We start from the raw sequence: 16,322 nt of genomic DNA, 5'->3' as shown, positions 1-16,322 counted from the left end.
TTGTTTGATGGTTCGTCTGAGGGCATAGCGGGATTTCTGATAAGCGGCCGGATTAGTGTCTCGCTCCTTGAAAGCGGCAGCTCTAGCCTTTAACTCTGTGAGGATTTTGCCTGTAATCCATGGCTTCTGGTTGGGAAATGTGCGTACGGTCACTGTGGGGACAACGACGTCGATACACTTATTGATGAAGCCAATGACTGAGGTGGTATATTCCTCAATGCCATTCGATGAATCCCGGAACATATTCCGATCTGTGCTAGCAAAACAGTCGTGTGGCATAGCGTCCGAATCATCTGACCACTATCTGGTACTTCCCACTGTAGTTTTTGCTTGTAAGCAGGAATCAGGATGATAGATTTATGGTCAGATATGCCAAATGGAGGGAGAGCTTTGTATGTGTCTCTGTGTGCGGAGTAAAGGTGGTCTAGAGTTTTACTTCCTCAGGTTGCACATTTAACATGCTGATAGAAATGAAGTAAAACAGAATAAGTTTCCCTGCATTGAAGTCCCCGGCCACTAGGAGCGCCTCTCGTGGAAGGATCAGAATTTGTTGGTAACATTTGTAAGATGTTTAATATTCATAAATGTGTGTAAGTTACTTCTCATCAGAATGGTATTTTTCTGTAATACTGTGGCGAGGTTGCCGTTAGCTGTTCTATGTCAAAACTAAGTTGCATGGGCCACTGAGAGGGGAGAGGTCAAAGTGTCATCATGTGTAAACATATCTTTTACTCCCTACCTTTTTCTTGTGTGGAAAGAAGGGTGGCAGTGTCTGGAATCATTCTATGCTCCCTCTAATGTTGTTTCTATCTTAACCTATAGCCTCATTCTCCTCTCCGTGAGTTTGTCCAGGAGGTTGTATTTTGAGTTGGTTGTATCTAAATGACAATTTGATATATGCCTGTTGATATGGAGGATTTGGTTTATGGTTCTGGGGTTTGGGAAAGGAGACAAAGCTGAACGATGAATTATGTCTATGCTGTCTGACTATGTGTGTCTTTGCTATTAAAGGAACTCAGTTGCATTGTAAGGGGACTCTCAGAGGATTCACTGGGAGCTATTAAAGGAACTCAGTTGCATTGTAAGGGGGCTCTCAGAGGATTCACTGGGAGCTATTAAAGGAACTCAGTTGCATTGTAAGGGGACTCTCAGAGGATTCACTGGGAGCTATTAAAGGAACTCAGTTGCATTGTAAGGGGGCTCTCAGAGAATTCACTGAGAGACACTGAATTTATCTGAGAGTCACAGGATTGTGATAGAGCTCATATAATTAAAGATGGACTTTTATAACTAACTCTGACGTGTGTGCGTGGTTTGCTCCCATGATTTGGTAAATAGAGGAAATTTCCACGACACGCCGCCTCTGGATGAGCATTTTCCTGTTTGCTTATGGCCCTATACAGCTCGTTGAGTGCAGTCTTAGTGCCAGCATCGGTTTGTGTTGGTAAATAGATGGCTACGAATAATATAGTTGTGAACTCTCTTGGTAGATAGTGTGGTCTACAGCTTATCATGAGGTATTCTACCTCAGGCGAGCAATACTCAAGACTTCTTTAATATTAGACATTGCGCACCAGCAGCTATTGAGAAATAGACACACTCCCCATCCCTCATCTTACCAGACTTAGCTGAGCTGTCCTGCCAATGCACTGAGAAGCCAGCCAGCTCTATATTATCTGTGTTGTCATTCAGCCACGTCTCGGGGAAACATAAGATAACATAAGATAATAAAAATGTTAATGTCCCGTTGGTAGGATAGTCCTAATCGTAGATCTTCCAGTTTGTTTTCCAATAATGTGCAGGGAAGTGGTGGTTTACCTAGTCGTCTGTGAAGTCACCGTCCTCCCCCTCCTCCCCATCTTCCTCTGTCTTTTCTTCCCCTCGGATGACAGGGATTTGGGCCTTGTCTCGACAAAGCAGTACATCCTTCGTGCCGGACTCATCCCTGTTCTGATGCCCAGAATCTCTTTACGGTCATAAGAGACGGTAGCAGCAACATTATGTACAAAATAAGTTACAAACAATGTGAACAAACCTACAAAATAGCCCAGTTGGAGCCGTAAAACATCCCCTCCGGTGACATTATATTTATACAGTTGTCTTATGTTTTTTAACCATATGTGTGACCTTTGTTTCAAGGGTAGATTTGTTTCAGACTACCAAGAAACACTGTGTGGTACAAATAGCACACAGTGCAAAGCATCAATACATGACTAAGATTGAATCCTACTAAACCAACTCTGACGCTCGTCCTATAAACAGCACACAGTGCACACCGTAATGAGATACAAGTTTCAAGTTTCAAGTATACATACCATATAATGACTACCAAAATGACTACCATAATGACTACCATAATGACTACCAAAATGACTACCAAAATGACTACCATAATGACTACCATAATGACTACCATAATGACTACCAAAATGACTACCATAATGACTACCACAATGACTACCAAAATGACTACGATAATGACTGCCATAATGACTACCAAAACAACTATGATAATGACTACCCAAATGACTACGATAATGACTACCAAAACGACTATGATAATGACTACCATAATGACTACCAAAATGACTACCATAATGACTACCAAAATGACTACGATAATGACTACCAAAACGACTGTGATAATGACTACCATAATGACTACCAAAATGACTACCATAATGACTACGATAATGACTACCATAATGTACTGTGACGTATGTTTGTAACTGTCTTCCTTGTCCCTCCCTTAAAATGTCCCGCCCAAGAAAGGCCGTATCACATCCCTTCCTGAATCACACCTCTTGCATCTTCATCACCTTTAACCTCTGAGTCCACCGGTCCCTTACGTACTAGGTTTGCACTCCGACGCCCCCCAGCTTAATGGTCATTATAGCTGATTTTACTGGTGTTTCTTCATGTTCTATAGGACTCCCAGGCTTTATCCCAGGCTTTATCCCAGGCTTTATCCCAGGCTTTATCCCTTAAACAGATGTGTTACGGCAGCTCCTTTAACTTTCACTCCACGGTGTTCATTACATACCATTGTGAATTCAGTGAGAAAGTAATCCCTTGTATTTTAGTTAGAATCTTTGCCAGTTTCTGGATATCAAGTCATCGATGAAATAATATATATATATATATATATATATATATATATATATATATATATATATATACATTTGTACATTGTTTTAAATTAATCTATGTGGGTGGTACTTTATCCAATCCCAGGAGATGATGGATCACTGAAACAGGAAGAGCACCTGCATTTAGAGTCCTGTCAGGACGTGTCACCAAGAGACAATCCAGCAAAATCCCATTATGAGTTTCTGGATTACTCACCTAAAATAATTCATTAATTTGACCATTGCATTGAATAAACAGCGGGGATAATATTGTTTCTGGAGTCTACTGGATACCTCTTATACACTGAGTATACCAAACATTAAGAACACCTTCCTAATAATGAGGTGAAACCCCCTCCCCCCCTCCCCCTTCTTTGCCCTCAATTAGTGAGGGTATGGACTCTACAAGGTGTAGAAAGTGTTCCACAGGGATGCTGGCCCATGTTGACTCCAATACTTCTCACAGTTGTGTCAAGTTGGTTGGATGTCCTTTGGGTGGTTGTCCATTCTTTGGGTGGTTGTCCATTCTTTGGGTGGTTGTCCATACACACGGGAAACTGTTGAGTGTGAAAAACCCAGCAGCGTTGCAGTTCTTGACACAAACCGGTGCGCCTGGCACCTACTACCATACCCCCGTTCAAAGGCACTTAAATATTTTTGTCTTGCCCCATTCACCCTCTGAATGGCACACACACACAATCCATGTCTCAATTGTCTCGAGGCTTAAAGATCCTTCTTTAACCTGTCTCCTCCCCTTCATCTACACTGATGGAAGTGGATTTAACAAGTGACATCAATAAGGGATGATAACTTTCATGTTTTATATGTTCAGCGTATGTGGCTGGTGTTCGGCAGGTGTCCTCTCTCCCAGTCTCCTCCTGATCAGCTCACTCATCATTGATCCTAGACGATGTAGAATACATATACCTATATCTGACCCTGATGCCTCTGCTGCTCGGCAGGTATCTTCTCTCCCAGTCTCCGGATCAGCTCAGCTAACTCCTCCGTATTGTGGTTCTTCTGCTCCAGGAGTTCGTAGCGTAAACTAGAGATGTCATTTTTAATCTCCTTCAGCTCTCCTGGGAGACAGAGATGGGGGAAGAGGTAAAAAATGAGGGGTACAGACTGCATTCATACATTTTTTGGGGGGGGATATTGAATTTGTCCCTCATTCAGTCAGCTGACAGATGATCTGCAATGAATTTATAGAATGGATTTATCCCTTGGGAGAACTCAAACTGCAGCCCTTAGGCCCTCTGTTGCTTTATAAAACAGGCCATTTGGATGCTGATGGTCTACATCCAGCATCGTGCCTAAGAACAGCCCTCTGCCGTGCTATATTGGCCACAACCCCTAAGTCCTAATTGCTTAAGCAGCCTAATACACAGTAAAACAACTGAATATGTAATAACACATGTGCATCCACTTCCCTCTCCTCAGCCAATCAGCAGGTGCCCACTCGCCCCACCCTCTGTGCAATGAGCTGATCATGTAACCTCTGATTGGCTAAAAACATCTAGCTGGTTCTGCACTGGCTAGCCAGGCCCAATGCATGCTCTCCCATCACTATGGAACACGAGTCACTTCGATAATCTTTACCCATTTCGTATGTACATTCCTTCGGGAAAGTGTTCAGACCCCTTGACTTTTTCCACATTTTGTTACGTTACAGACTTATTCTAAAATGGATTAAATAAAAATAAATCCTCAGCAATCTACACACAATACACCATAATGGTTAGGGTTTCCTTTGGTAGAAGGAAGAGTGGACCAAAGCACAGCGTAGAAAGTGTTCATGATACTTTATTCAAAAACACGCAAACAAAAATAACAAACGCGAAAACGAAAGCACACAGTTCTGTCAGGTACAGACACTAAACAGAAAACAAGATGCCACAAAACCCAAAAGGAAAATGACACCTTATATGTGATCCCCAATCAGAGACAACGATAGACAGCTGCCTCTGATTGGGAACCACACACACACACACACACACACACACACACACACACACACACACACACACACACGGCCAAAAACAAAGAAATAGATAACATAGACTTTCCCACCCGAGTCACACCCTGACCTAACCAAACATAGAGAATAAAAAGGATCTCTAAGATCAGGGCTTGACAATAATGATGAAGTGACAGCAGGCTTTTAATAATTTTAGCAAATGTATTAAATATAAAACTGAAACAGTATTCAGACCCTTTACTATGAGACTCAACATTGAGCTCAGGTGCATCCTGTTTCCACTGATCATCCTTGAGATGTTTCTACAACATGATTGGAGTCCACCTGTGGTAAATTCAATAGATTGGACATGATTTGGAAAGGATGTCACCTGTCTATATAAGATCCCACAGTTGACAGTGCATGTCAGAGCAAAAACCAACCCATGAGGTCGAAAGAATTGTCTAGACAGCTCCGAGACAGGATTGTGTCAAGGCACAGATCTAGGGAAGGGTACCAAAACATTTCTGCAGCATTGAAGGTCCCCAAGAACACAGAGGCCTCCATCATTCTTAAATAGAAGAAGTTTGGAACCACTGAGACTCTTCCTAGAGCTGGTCAATCAGCCAAACTGAGCAACCAGGGAGAAGGGCCTTCGTCAGATGACCAAGAACCAGATCGTCACTCTGACAGAGCTCTAGAGTTGCTCTGTGGAGATGGGAGAACCTTCCAGAAGGACAATCAGTCCTGCAGCACTCGATAAATCAGGCCTTTGCAGTAGAGTAGCCAGACAGAAGCCACACCTCAGTAAAAGGCACATGACTCAGTAAAAAGCACACAGCCCGCTTGGTTTGCCAAAAGGCACCAAAAGACTTTCAGACCATGAGAAACAAGATTCTCTGGTCTGATGAAATCAAGATTGAACTCTTTAGCCTGAATGCCAAGTGTCCCATCTGGAGGAAACCTGGCACCATCCCTACAGTGAAACATGGTGGTGGCAGCATCATGCTGTGGGGATGTTTTTCAGCAGCAGGGACTGGGAGACTAGTCAGGATCAAGGGAAAGATGAACGGAGCAAAGTACAGAGGGATCCTTGATGAAAACCTGCTCCAGAGCGCTTAGGACCTCAGACTGGGGCAAAGATGTACCCTCCAACAGGACAACGACCCTAAGCACACAGCCAAGATAACGCAGGAGTGGCAAGTCTTTGAATGTCCTTGAGTGGCCCAGCCAGAGCCTGGACTTGAACCTGATCGAACATCTCTGGAGAGACCTGAAAATAGCTGTGCAGCGACGCTCCCCATACAACCTAACAGAGCTTGAGAGGATCTGCAGAGAAGAATGGAAAACTCAGCAAATACAGGTGTGCTAAGCTTGTAGTGTCATACCCAATTAGACTCGAGGCAGTAGTCGCTACCAAAGGTGCTTCAACAAAGTACTGGGTAAAGGGTCTGAATACTTATGTAAATGTGATATTTCTGTTTTTAATTTTTAATAAATTAGCAAACATTTCTACAAACATTTCTATGCTTTGTCATTATGGCGTATTGTATGTAGATTGATTGTAACGTTCTGTATTTATTTTCTTAATCATCCTTGTGTTCTGGAACGTAGCCCTGTTTCTTTGTGTTCTTGAACGTAGCCCTGTTTCTTTGTGTTCTGGAACGTAGCCCTGTTTCTTTGTGTTCTAGAACGTAGCCCTGTTTCTTTGTGTTCTGGAACATAGCCCTGTTTCTTTGTGTTCTAGAACGTAGCCCTGTTTCTTTGTGTTCTGGAATGTTGCCCTGTTTCTTTGTGTTCTTGAACGTAGCCCTGTTTCTTTGTGTTCTGGAACGTAGCCCTGTTTCTTTGTGTTCTTGAACGTAGCCCTGTTTCTTTGTGTTCTTGAACGTAGCCCTGTTTCTTTGTGTTCTGGAACGTAGCCCTGTTTCTTTGTGTTCTAGAACGTAGCCCTGTTTCTTTGTGTTCTGGAATGTTGCCCTGTTTCTTTGTGTTCTGGAATGTAGCCCTGTTTCTTTGTGTTCTTGAACGTAGCCCTGTTCCTTTGTGTTCTGGAACGTAGCCCTGTTTCTTTGTGTTCTGGAACGTAGCCCTGTTTCTTTGTGTTCTGGAACGTAGCCCTGTTTCTTTGTGTTCTGGAACGTAGCCCTGTTTCTTTGTGTTCTTGAACGTAGCCCTGTTTCTTTGTGTTCTGGAACGTAGCCCTGTTTCTTTGTGTTCTGGAACGAAACCCTGTTTCTTTGTGTTCTGGAACGTAGCCCTGTTTCTTTGTGTTCTAGAACGTAGCCCTGTTTCTTTGTGTTCTGGAACGTAGCCCTGTTTCTTTGTGTTCTGGAACGTAGCCCTGTCTCTCAATGATTTCACCTGTGTTAGTTACTCACCTGGTCTCATCAGCTCCTTATTTAGTTCAGTTCATTCTGTTTGTGTCTTGGTATTGGTATTGTTCGTTTTGACTCTACTAAGCCTGTTCCTAGCTTGTTTTTGAGAACCAGTTATAGCCTTCAGTACTAGTTTTGATTCACCTGCCTGTTTGCCTACCTGTGTATGACCATTGCCTGCCTGTGACCACGATTCCTGCCTTCTGCTAAGGTGAAATAAACACCTGCCACGCTCAGCACGTTGATCTACACCTTTTTCTCCCTGAGTATTCATGACATTGATGAGGGGAAAAAACTTTTGAATCCATTTTAGAATAAGGCTTTCATTTAACAAAATGTGGATAAGGGCTCTGAATACTCCTCGAAGGCACTGTGTATATCTTGTATTCTAATCAATGCCGAAATTGCTCGTCCTAATATTTATATATTTCTTAATTCCATTCTTTTACTTTTAGATTTGTGTGTATTGTTGTGAATTGTTAGATACCGGTTCACTATTGGAGCTACGAACACAAGCATTTCACTACACCCGCAATAACATCTGCTAAATATGTGTACATGACCAATACATTTTGATTTGATGAATCGGACCTAGTCCCGTTGCCTGCCAGGGCAGATCAGAGATCAGTCTATTTATCAATCCAATCAAGTGTATCTATCCCTTTTTACATCTGCAGATGTCACAAACTGCTAGAGAGAAACTCAGCCTAAAACCCCCAAACAGCAAGCAATGTCTCCTGCCAGATCAGAGATCAGTCTATTTATCAATCCAATCAAGTGTATCTATCCCTTTTTACATCTGCAGATGTCACAAACTGCTGGAGAGAAACTCAGCCTAAAACCCTAAACAGCAAGCTGAACTCCTGCCAGATCAGAGATCAGTCGATTTATCACCGTCTCGACTTTAGCTATTGTAATTACTCTATTTGCTTCCTGTTGCCTTTATTCATGTTCATTTCCCTGTATTTATTAATATTATTATTAATATTATTATTAATATTTACTCATGACTCCTTTTTCTTAATTACAGACCATTTCCATGATCATGACTCCTTGCAACAACAAATAAGCCCTGTGTGTTTTAACTATTTGTGAGATTGCCTTAAATCTCTCTGACCGGGTGTTCAGTGGGTCACAAAACAGTCAAATAGGAGGGGACACAATACCTTCATTCACTTCCTCACTGTCTTTATTGATCTGTGCTTTCATCACATATCTCTTGATGAGGCGTTTCATTATCTTCTGTGAAATAGGGAAAAAAAGAGGAAAACATGATAGTTGTATAGAAATGAGTAAAGTATGCAATGCCTTGTGGTGATAACCTATGGAACTAAGAAATGTGACATGAAAATACTATCTATCTATATCTATAGGTCTACTTACCTGGTGCCGACCTGGACAAGCCAGACCTCCAACAGTTGAATTATTATGATGATCCAACTGGAGTTTAAGACACAATCAAACAATACTTCATTAAGTGTAAATTCAACAATTTATCAAGAAAATAAAAAGTAAAGCTGCACTTTTACAACAGGACACTAGAGGGCTCAGTACACACAAAAGAGTTTCCAATATTGACAATTATATTTAGTCCAGTACAACTTCTAATACGGGTCTAGGAAACCACAGTATAGAGCCAGGACATACATCTATCATAACATCATCTATAGGCTGGATGATTCTGAAAGTTTATCTATGGAGAGAACTTCGTCCACAGGCGTAATTGCTATGAGAGAGAGAGAGAGAGAGAGAGAGCAAGAGAGAGAGAGAGCAAGCGAGAGCGAGAGAGAGAGAGAGAGAGCAAGCGAGAGCGAGAGAGAGAGAGCAAGAGAAAGGGCTAGGAACAAGGTTATAAAGGATAATCTAAACCATATATCAATAATGGCCAGACTAATTCCCCCCAGTACGGTACTACCTACTTACTGTGTGTGTGTGAGAGAGAGCGCGCATGATTGTGAGGTTCACCTTATTGAGCTCTGTATCCTCATTTTGACAGCTCTTGTGTCTGTTGAGAGCCTTCAGCATGAGGTCTCTTAGCCCCAGGACCAGGGCGATGATTGACTTGGGACTAGGAACCAGGTTAAAGGGGACAGGTAATGTCCCACCTTCCTCAAAGTAGGAGAACCATAGCTTAGCCCGGGCAAATTTCCACTCTACATCAGCGTCATCCTGGGGAGAGGAGAGGGGAGGAGATGGGGGGAGGTGGGGAGGAGAAGGGAGGGGAGAGGAGTTGGGAAGAAGAAAGAAGGGGAGGAGTGGAGGAGGGGAGGAGGGAGGGGAGGAAGGGTAGGCAGGGAGGTAGGGAGGAAGAGGGGTAGGGAGGAGAAGAGAGGGGAGGAGGGATAGGGAGGAAAAAAGGTAGGGGAGACGAGGGGGAGGGGAGGGGAGAGGAGGGGAGGGGAGGGGAGGGGAAGGTAAGGGTTAATGCAGAGAACCTACAGTTATGATTATAGCTACTGTTCCCTGAAGGAGGGAAACGAGGTACAACACAGCAAGGGAGACATATAAATCACACACCAAGCCACAACCTCAGCGGACACAAGATGAAATGGCCCACGGCAGACTACCCAGAGTTCCAACCCGACAGGAAAAACTGCGGTACCCGGTGTTTGCTAGCTGCCTAATGACCCTCTCTTGCCCCAGTCGTAAGCACCCTGCGGGTTACACTGGGAACAGAAACCGGCCTGACACGGCACACACCTTTTAAAAACCGCACCTCCAGGGGATGATCAATTCCCACGACACACTGAAATAGCTCCCATATACACATTCAGAGAATGAACCCCGCTTGAAAAACACCTTTAGGAACATTAAAATGTTCACCAGAGAAAAGGAACAATTCCTTAATTTTGGCACCAAAGCTTGAACACCTGCCTCTTATACAAGCTTCTCGTGGAGGGTGCCCTTGCGGACTGTTTAGAGGTAAACCTCTTGCCATCATATCGGATCTTTTAGGGCCCACTGATTCCAAATCTCCGGCCAAAGTTGCGAGAGTTGCGTTGCCACGGGTCCCTGCCTAAAAAGGCGAATGATCTCCACGAACCAAGGTCGTTTGGGCCAACGGGGAGCCACAAGGATCAATGACAACTCGTCTCTGACGCACCGTCTCCAGCGTGGAATGAATCAAGTCTGAGGCCACAGGTTCACGAGAGCATCCGTTCCCAACAGAGATTACATATGGAGAAAAACAGCCCACAATGCTCATTTTCTCAAGATCTGTCGGACATTTCCTATATCTGGGAAACCCCCCTGGGGTGCAGCCGACTCCTCCCCTGGAGATACGTCACCCGGAGCAAGGAAAAGTGTGTACTGCTCCACAGCAGTAGGGAGTGAGCCAAGGACAAGAGGAGGTGAGACCATACCCCTCCCTGTCTGTTGATATGGAAGCCATCAACCCCAATCGATCTAGTCACTGGCGAAAAACGCAATCCAGACGAAATTGGGCCAAGCAAAGCCGAAAAAAACGAGTCTCCCTCTGTGGAGACAAGAATTCTCGACTGAGTCTAACTTGAGACCCAGAAACAGAATGCGCTGAGATGGAGTCAAACAGCTGCAGACACTGAACATGGGAAACCAACAGAGAGGTGTGCAACGCCACCAGCTCCCTCGACTCCGCTACCACTTGCCAATCGTCCAGGGAGTCCAATATCCGCATAGGTGCCAAACCCGGCTCCACAACTTTGGTGAAAGTACGAGGGAAAGCCTGAAAGGGAGGACCAAAAATTTGTTAGCTATAGCCTCGAACTTCAGCAACTTCTTGTGAGGGGGATATTTGTTCACATTAAAGTATGCATCCTTCAGGTTGATGGAGGTGAACCAATCACCCGGGTGCACTGACTGTAACAACAGGCTGTTCATGAGCATTATGAATTTGTAGATCCTGAGGTGTACAGGGCAGGGCACACAGGTCTAAAAATGGAATCAAAGTCTTGCCCCTTTTGAGAACTTAGAAATATCGGCTGAACCAGCTGTACTTGGCCTCTCACATAGGAACCAATCTGATCACCTGCTTCTGGAGAAGGGCAGAAATCTCCCTCATAACAAGAACAGTCAACCTAATGACGCTGTAAAAACATGGGGGACATACAAGCAATGCCTGTACCCCAACGTCATTGTGTGCAAAATCCAGAGCGACAAAAACAATGTGTCTTAACACCGTGGGGTAGAAACAATGTATCTTAACACCGTGGGGTAGAAACAATGTATCTTAACACCGTGGGGTAGAAACAATGTGTCATAACACCGTGGGGTAGAAACAATGTATCCAACACCGTGGGGTAGAAACAATGTGTCTAACACCGTGGGGTAGAAACAATGTGTCTTAACACCTTGGGGTAGAAACAATGTATCTTAACACTGTGGGGTAGAAACAATGTATCTTACCACCGTGGGGTAGAAACAATGTATCTTAACACCGTGGGGTAGAAACAATGTATCTTAACACCGTGGGGTAGAAACAATGTATCTTAACACCGTGGGGTAGAAACAATGTGTCTAACACCGTGGGGTAGAAACAATGTGTCTTAACACCGTGGGGTAGAAACAATGTATCTTAACACTGTGGGGTAGAAACAATGTATCTTACCACCGTGGGGTAGAAACAACGTATCTTAACACCGTGGGGTAGAAACAATGTGTTTACGTCTACCCTGCCACTTTGGGGTACTGTTGTCACAGCGAATTAATTCAAACATCAGGTTTATCCCCTGTGGGGCTTCCAGTGAGGCACAGGGTTCATTGGCCCTGTCAAGCGTGATTCTAATGTTCTTCAGTAGAGGGCGCTAGCACAAACTCCACACAGCTGTGTTGCAGTGAGTTGACCAACTGAAAGGGAACTGAGTATTTAGAAACAATCAACTCTAAAACAACAACAGTCAGTTTTATAACATAATTCCAAGCTTCTGGCTTTTATAAAAAACTGTTTTCCTTTACATCCATAATAATTGTCCAGAGGTAAATACTAAAAGCATTGAGTGGGAGAGCCATAGCAACCTAATTGATATGGATGGCAGCCAATGTGTCCCAAATGACACATTCTTCCCTATATAGTACACTACATTTGAGCCGGGCCCATATGGCTCTGGTCTAAAGTAGGACAGGGTGCCATTTGGTACATGACCAATACTAGATCCGAACATCCTAATGCGACCCAACGGTGGAGAAGCTGCGGCCTCTAAACTGGATGAGAGAGGATTTCATTTTCTCTTCCAACCCTGTAAGTAGCTGCAATTACCATCGCAACAGACAATAATTCACTGAATTCATTTTTTACTCAGAAGACAGTATGAAACTAAATCATTCTACAATGACCTTATCTATGTAGCTCAAAGCATTTGTAATTACCCAGAAATACTTGGTGTGCATCCCAAATGCTACCCTATTCCCTATGTAGTGCACTACTTTAGACCAGAGCCCAATGAACCCTGGTGAAATGTAGTGCACTATAAAGAGAATAGGGTGCCATTTGGAACGTGGCCTTGTCATGCCTCTTGTTAACCCACAGCCTCCACAGTATCAGACACCTTAAAGTAGATTAGACGGAAGCTGCAGTGCTGCATTGGGGCGCTTACATGTTATCTGATGGGAGAGGAATTAACACAGCCAAGCGTGCAGATGTAGCCTACAACAATACATCTACAAAATGGTGGCTTCACAAGGGAGCCATATTGATTAAAGGAGCATACAGAAGATGTTAAATAACTGTGTCTATTTGTATACCATAGACGTTAGTACACCCCCTAGACAGGACACTAGTCTATCTCCTGTTTCTATAGTGAGGCAGCTTGAAATACCAGGACACCCCCTAGACAGGACACTAGTCTATCTCCTGTTTCTATAGTGAGGCAGCTTGAAGTACCAGGACACTAGTCTATCTCCTGTTTCTATAGTGAGGCAGCATGATCTACAAGTACACCCCCTAGACAGGACACTAGTCTATCTCCTGTTTCTATAGTGAGGCAGCTTGATCTACAAGTACACCCCCTAGACAGGACACTAGTCTATCTCCTGTTTCTATAGTGAGGCAGCTTGAAGTACCAGGACACCCCCTAGACAGGACACTAGTCTATCTCCTGTTTCTATAGTGAGGCAGCATGATCTACAAGTACACCCCCTAGACAGGACACTAGTCTATCTCCTGTTTCTATAGTGAGGCAGCTTGAAGTACCAGGACACCCCCTAGACAGGACACTAGTCTATCTCCTGTTTCTATAGTGAGGCAGCTTGAAGTACCAGGACACCCCCTAGACAGGACACTAGTCTATCTCCTGTTTCTATAGTGAGGCAGCTTGAAGTACCAGGACACCCCCTAGACAGGACACTAGTCTATCTCCTGTTTCTATAGTGAGGCAGCTTGAAGTACCAGGACACCCCCTAGACAGGACACTAGTCTATCTCCTGTTTCTATAGTGAGGCAGCATGATCTACAAGTACACCCCCTAGACAGGACACTAGTCTATCTCCTGTTTCTATAGTGAGGCAGCTTGATCTACAAGTACACCCCCTAGACAGGACACTAGTCTATCTCCTGTTTCTATAGTGAGGCAGCTTGAAGTACCAGGACACCCCCTAGACAGGACACTAGTCTATCTCCTGTTTCTATAGTGAGGCAGCTTGAAGTACCAGGACAACCCCTAGACAGGACACTAGTCTATCTCCTGTTTCTATAGTGAGGCAGCTTGAAGTACCAGGACACCCCCTAGACAGGACACTAGTCTATCTCCTGTTTCTATAGTGAGGCAGCATGATCTACAAGTACACCCCCTAGACAGGACACTAGTCTGTCTCCTGTTTCTATAGTGAGCCAGCTTGATCTACAAGTACACCCCCTAGACAGGACACTAGTCTATCTCCTGTTTCTATAGTGAGGCAGCATGATCTACAAGTACACCCCCTAGACAGGACACTAGTCTGTCTCCTGTTTCTATAGTGAGGCAGCTTGATCTACAAGTACACCCCCTAGACAGGACACTAGTCTATCTCCTGTTTCTATAGTGAGGCAGCTTGAAGTACCAGGACACCCCCTAGACAGGACGTTAGTCTATCGCAGGGCCTTACAGTAAATGGTATACTAACTATATCCTGTAAATTCCTCATACAAGAGCAGTATAACATGTTAACAAGTATCAAGACCAGAGCCTTATTATCTCTAAGGGACAATCAATTAATAATTCATTCATTAGTTACCTCTATTTCCTGGAAGGAGTTATTGATCATGGCAATGAGCATGTTGAGCAGGACGATCACCATGGTGACGTTATAAACCCCATAAAGGATATAGCCAATATTCTCGATAAATTTATGGCCATTGTTGATTTTCACTGACTTGACTTCGGACAGGCCAAATATGGCCCAGAATAACGTCTTGAAACTTTCCTCAATCCTGGAAGGAGCGAAAAGAGAAAGAGATCGGAGATCAATGTATTATACCTGGATCAGAACGTGTTATACCTGGATCAGAATGTATTATAACAGGATCAGAATGGGTTATACCTGGATCAGAATGGGTTATACCTGGATCAGAATGGGTTATACCTGGATCAGAATGTATTATAACAGGATCAGAATGTATTATAACAGGATCAGAATGGGTTATACCTGGATCAGAATGTATTATACCTGGATCAGAATGGGTTATACCTGGATCAGAATGTATTATACCTGGATCAGAATGGTTTATACCTGGATCAGAATGGGTTATACCTGGATCAGAATGGGTTATACCTGGATCAGAATGTATTATACCTGGATCAGAATGTATTATACCTGGATCAGAATGTATTATACCTGGATCATAATGTATTATACCTGGATCAGAATGGGTTATACCTGGATCAGAATGTATTATACCTGGATCAGAATGGGTTATACCTGGATCAGAATGGGTTATACCTGGATCAGAATGTATTATACCTGGATCAGAATGGGTTATACCTGGATCAGAATGTATTATAACAGGATCAGAATGTATTATACCAGGATCAGAATGTATTATACCTGGATCAGAATGTATTATACCTGGATCAGAATGGGTTATGCCTGGATCAGAATGTATTATACCTGGATCAGAACGTATTATACCTGGATCAGAATGGGTTATACCTGGATCAGAATGTATTATACCTGGATCAGAATGGGTTATACCAGGATCAGAATGGGTTATACCTGGATCAGAATGTATTATACCTGGATCAGAATGGGTTATACCTGGATCAGAATGGGTTATACCTGGATCAGAATGTATTATACCTGGATCAGAATGTATTATACCTGGATCAGAATGGGTTATACCTGGATCAGAATGGGTTATACCTGGATCAGAATGTATTATAACAGGATCAGAATGTATTATACCTGGATCAAAATGTATTATACCTGGATCAGAATGTATTATACCTGGATAAGAATGGGTTATACCTGGATCAGAATGTATTATACCTGGATCAGAATGTATTATACCTGGATCAGAATGTATTATACCTGGATCAGAATGGGTTATACCTGGATCAGAATGTATTATACCTGGATCAGAATGTATTATACCTGGATCAGAACGTATTATACCTGGATCAGAATGGGTTATACCTGGATCAGAATGTATTATACCTGGATCAGAATGTATTATACCTGGATCAGAATGTATTATACCTGGATCAGAATGTGTTATACCTGTATCAGAATGGGTTATACCTGGATCAGAATGTATTATACCTGGATCAGAATGTATTATACCTGGATCAGAATGTATTATACCTGGATCAGAATGTGTTATACCTGTATCAGAATGGGTTATACCTGGATCAGAATGTATTATAACCGGATCAGAATGTATTATACCTGGATCATAATGTATTATACCTG

The 16,322-nt window shown here is 43.2% G+C and overlaps 1 protein-coding gene across 1 annotated transcript in view; it reads right to left on the bottom strand.

Moving 5' to 3' along the window:
- Nucleotides 1–1,818: 1,818 nt before the first annotated feature.
- Nucleotides 1,819–16,322, bottom strand: part of LOC139385805 (short transient receptor potential channel 6-like) — a 59,996-nt gene continuing 45,492 nt past the window's right edge. The window contains exons 7-12 of the mRNA XM_071131049.1: nucleotides 14,649–14,844; nucleotides 9,429–9,632; nucleotides 8,630–8,705; nucleotides 4,067–4,207; nucleotides 2,246–2,252; nucleotides 1,819–1,966 (exon numbers count right to left, since the gene is read on the bottom strand). Of these exons, the coding sequence (XP_070987150.1) occupies nucleotides 1,819–1,966; nucleotides 2,246–2,252; nucleotides 4,067–4,207; nucleotides 8,630–8,705; nucleotides 9,429–9,632; nucleotides 14,649–14,844 (772 nt within the window). The remainder of the gene's footprint in view (nucleotides 1,967–2,245; nucleotides 2,253–4,066; nucleotides 4,208–8,629; nucleotides 8,706–9,428; nucleotides 9,633–14,648; nucleotides 14,845–16,322) is intronic.

Source organism: Oncorhynchus clarkii, chromosome 27 (genome assembly GCF_045791955.1).
Source record: "Oncorhynchus clarkii lewisi isolate Uvic-CL-2024 chromosome 27, UVic_Ocla_1.0, whole genome shotgun sequence".
Classification (NCBI taxonomy): domain Eukaryota; kingdom Metazoa; phylum Chordata; class Actinopteri; order Salmoniformes; family Salmonidae; genus Oncorhynchus; species Oncorhynchus clarkii.
The sequence above is the reverse complement of the archived record's forward strand: the minus strand, read 5'-3'. Positions and strand labels throughout refer to the sequence as shown.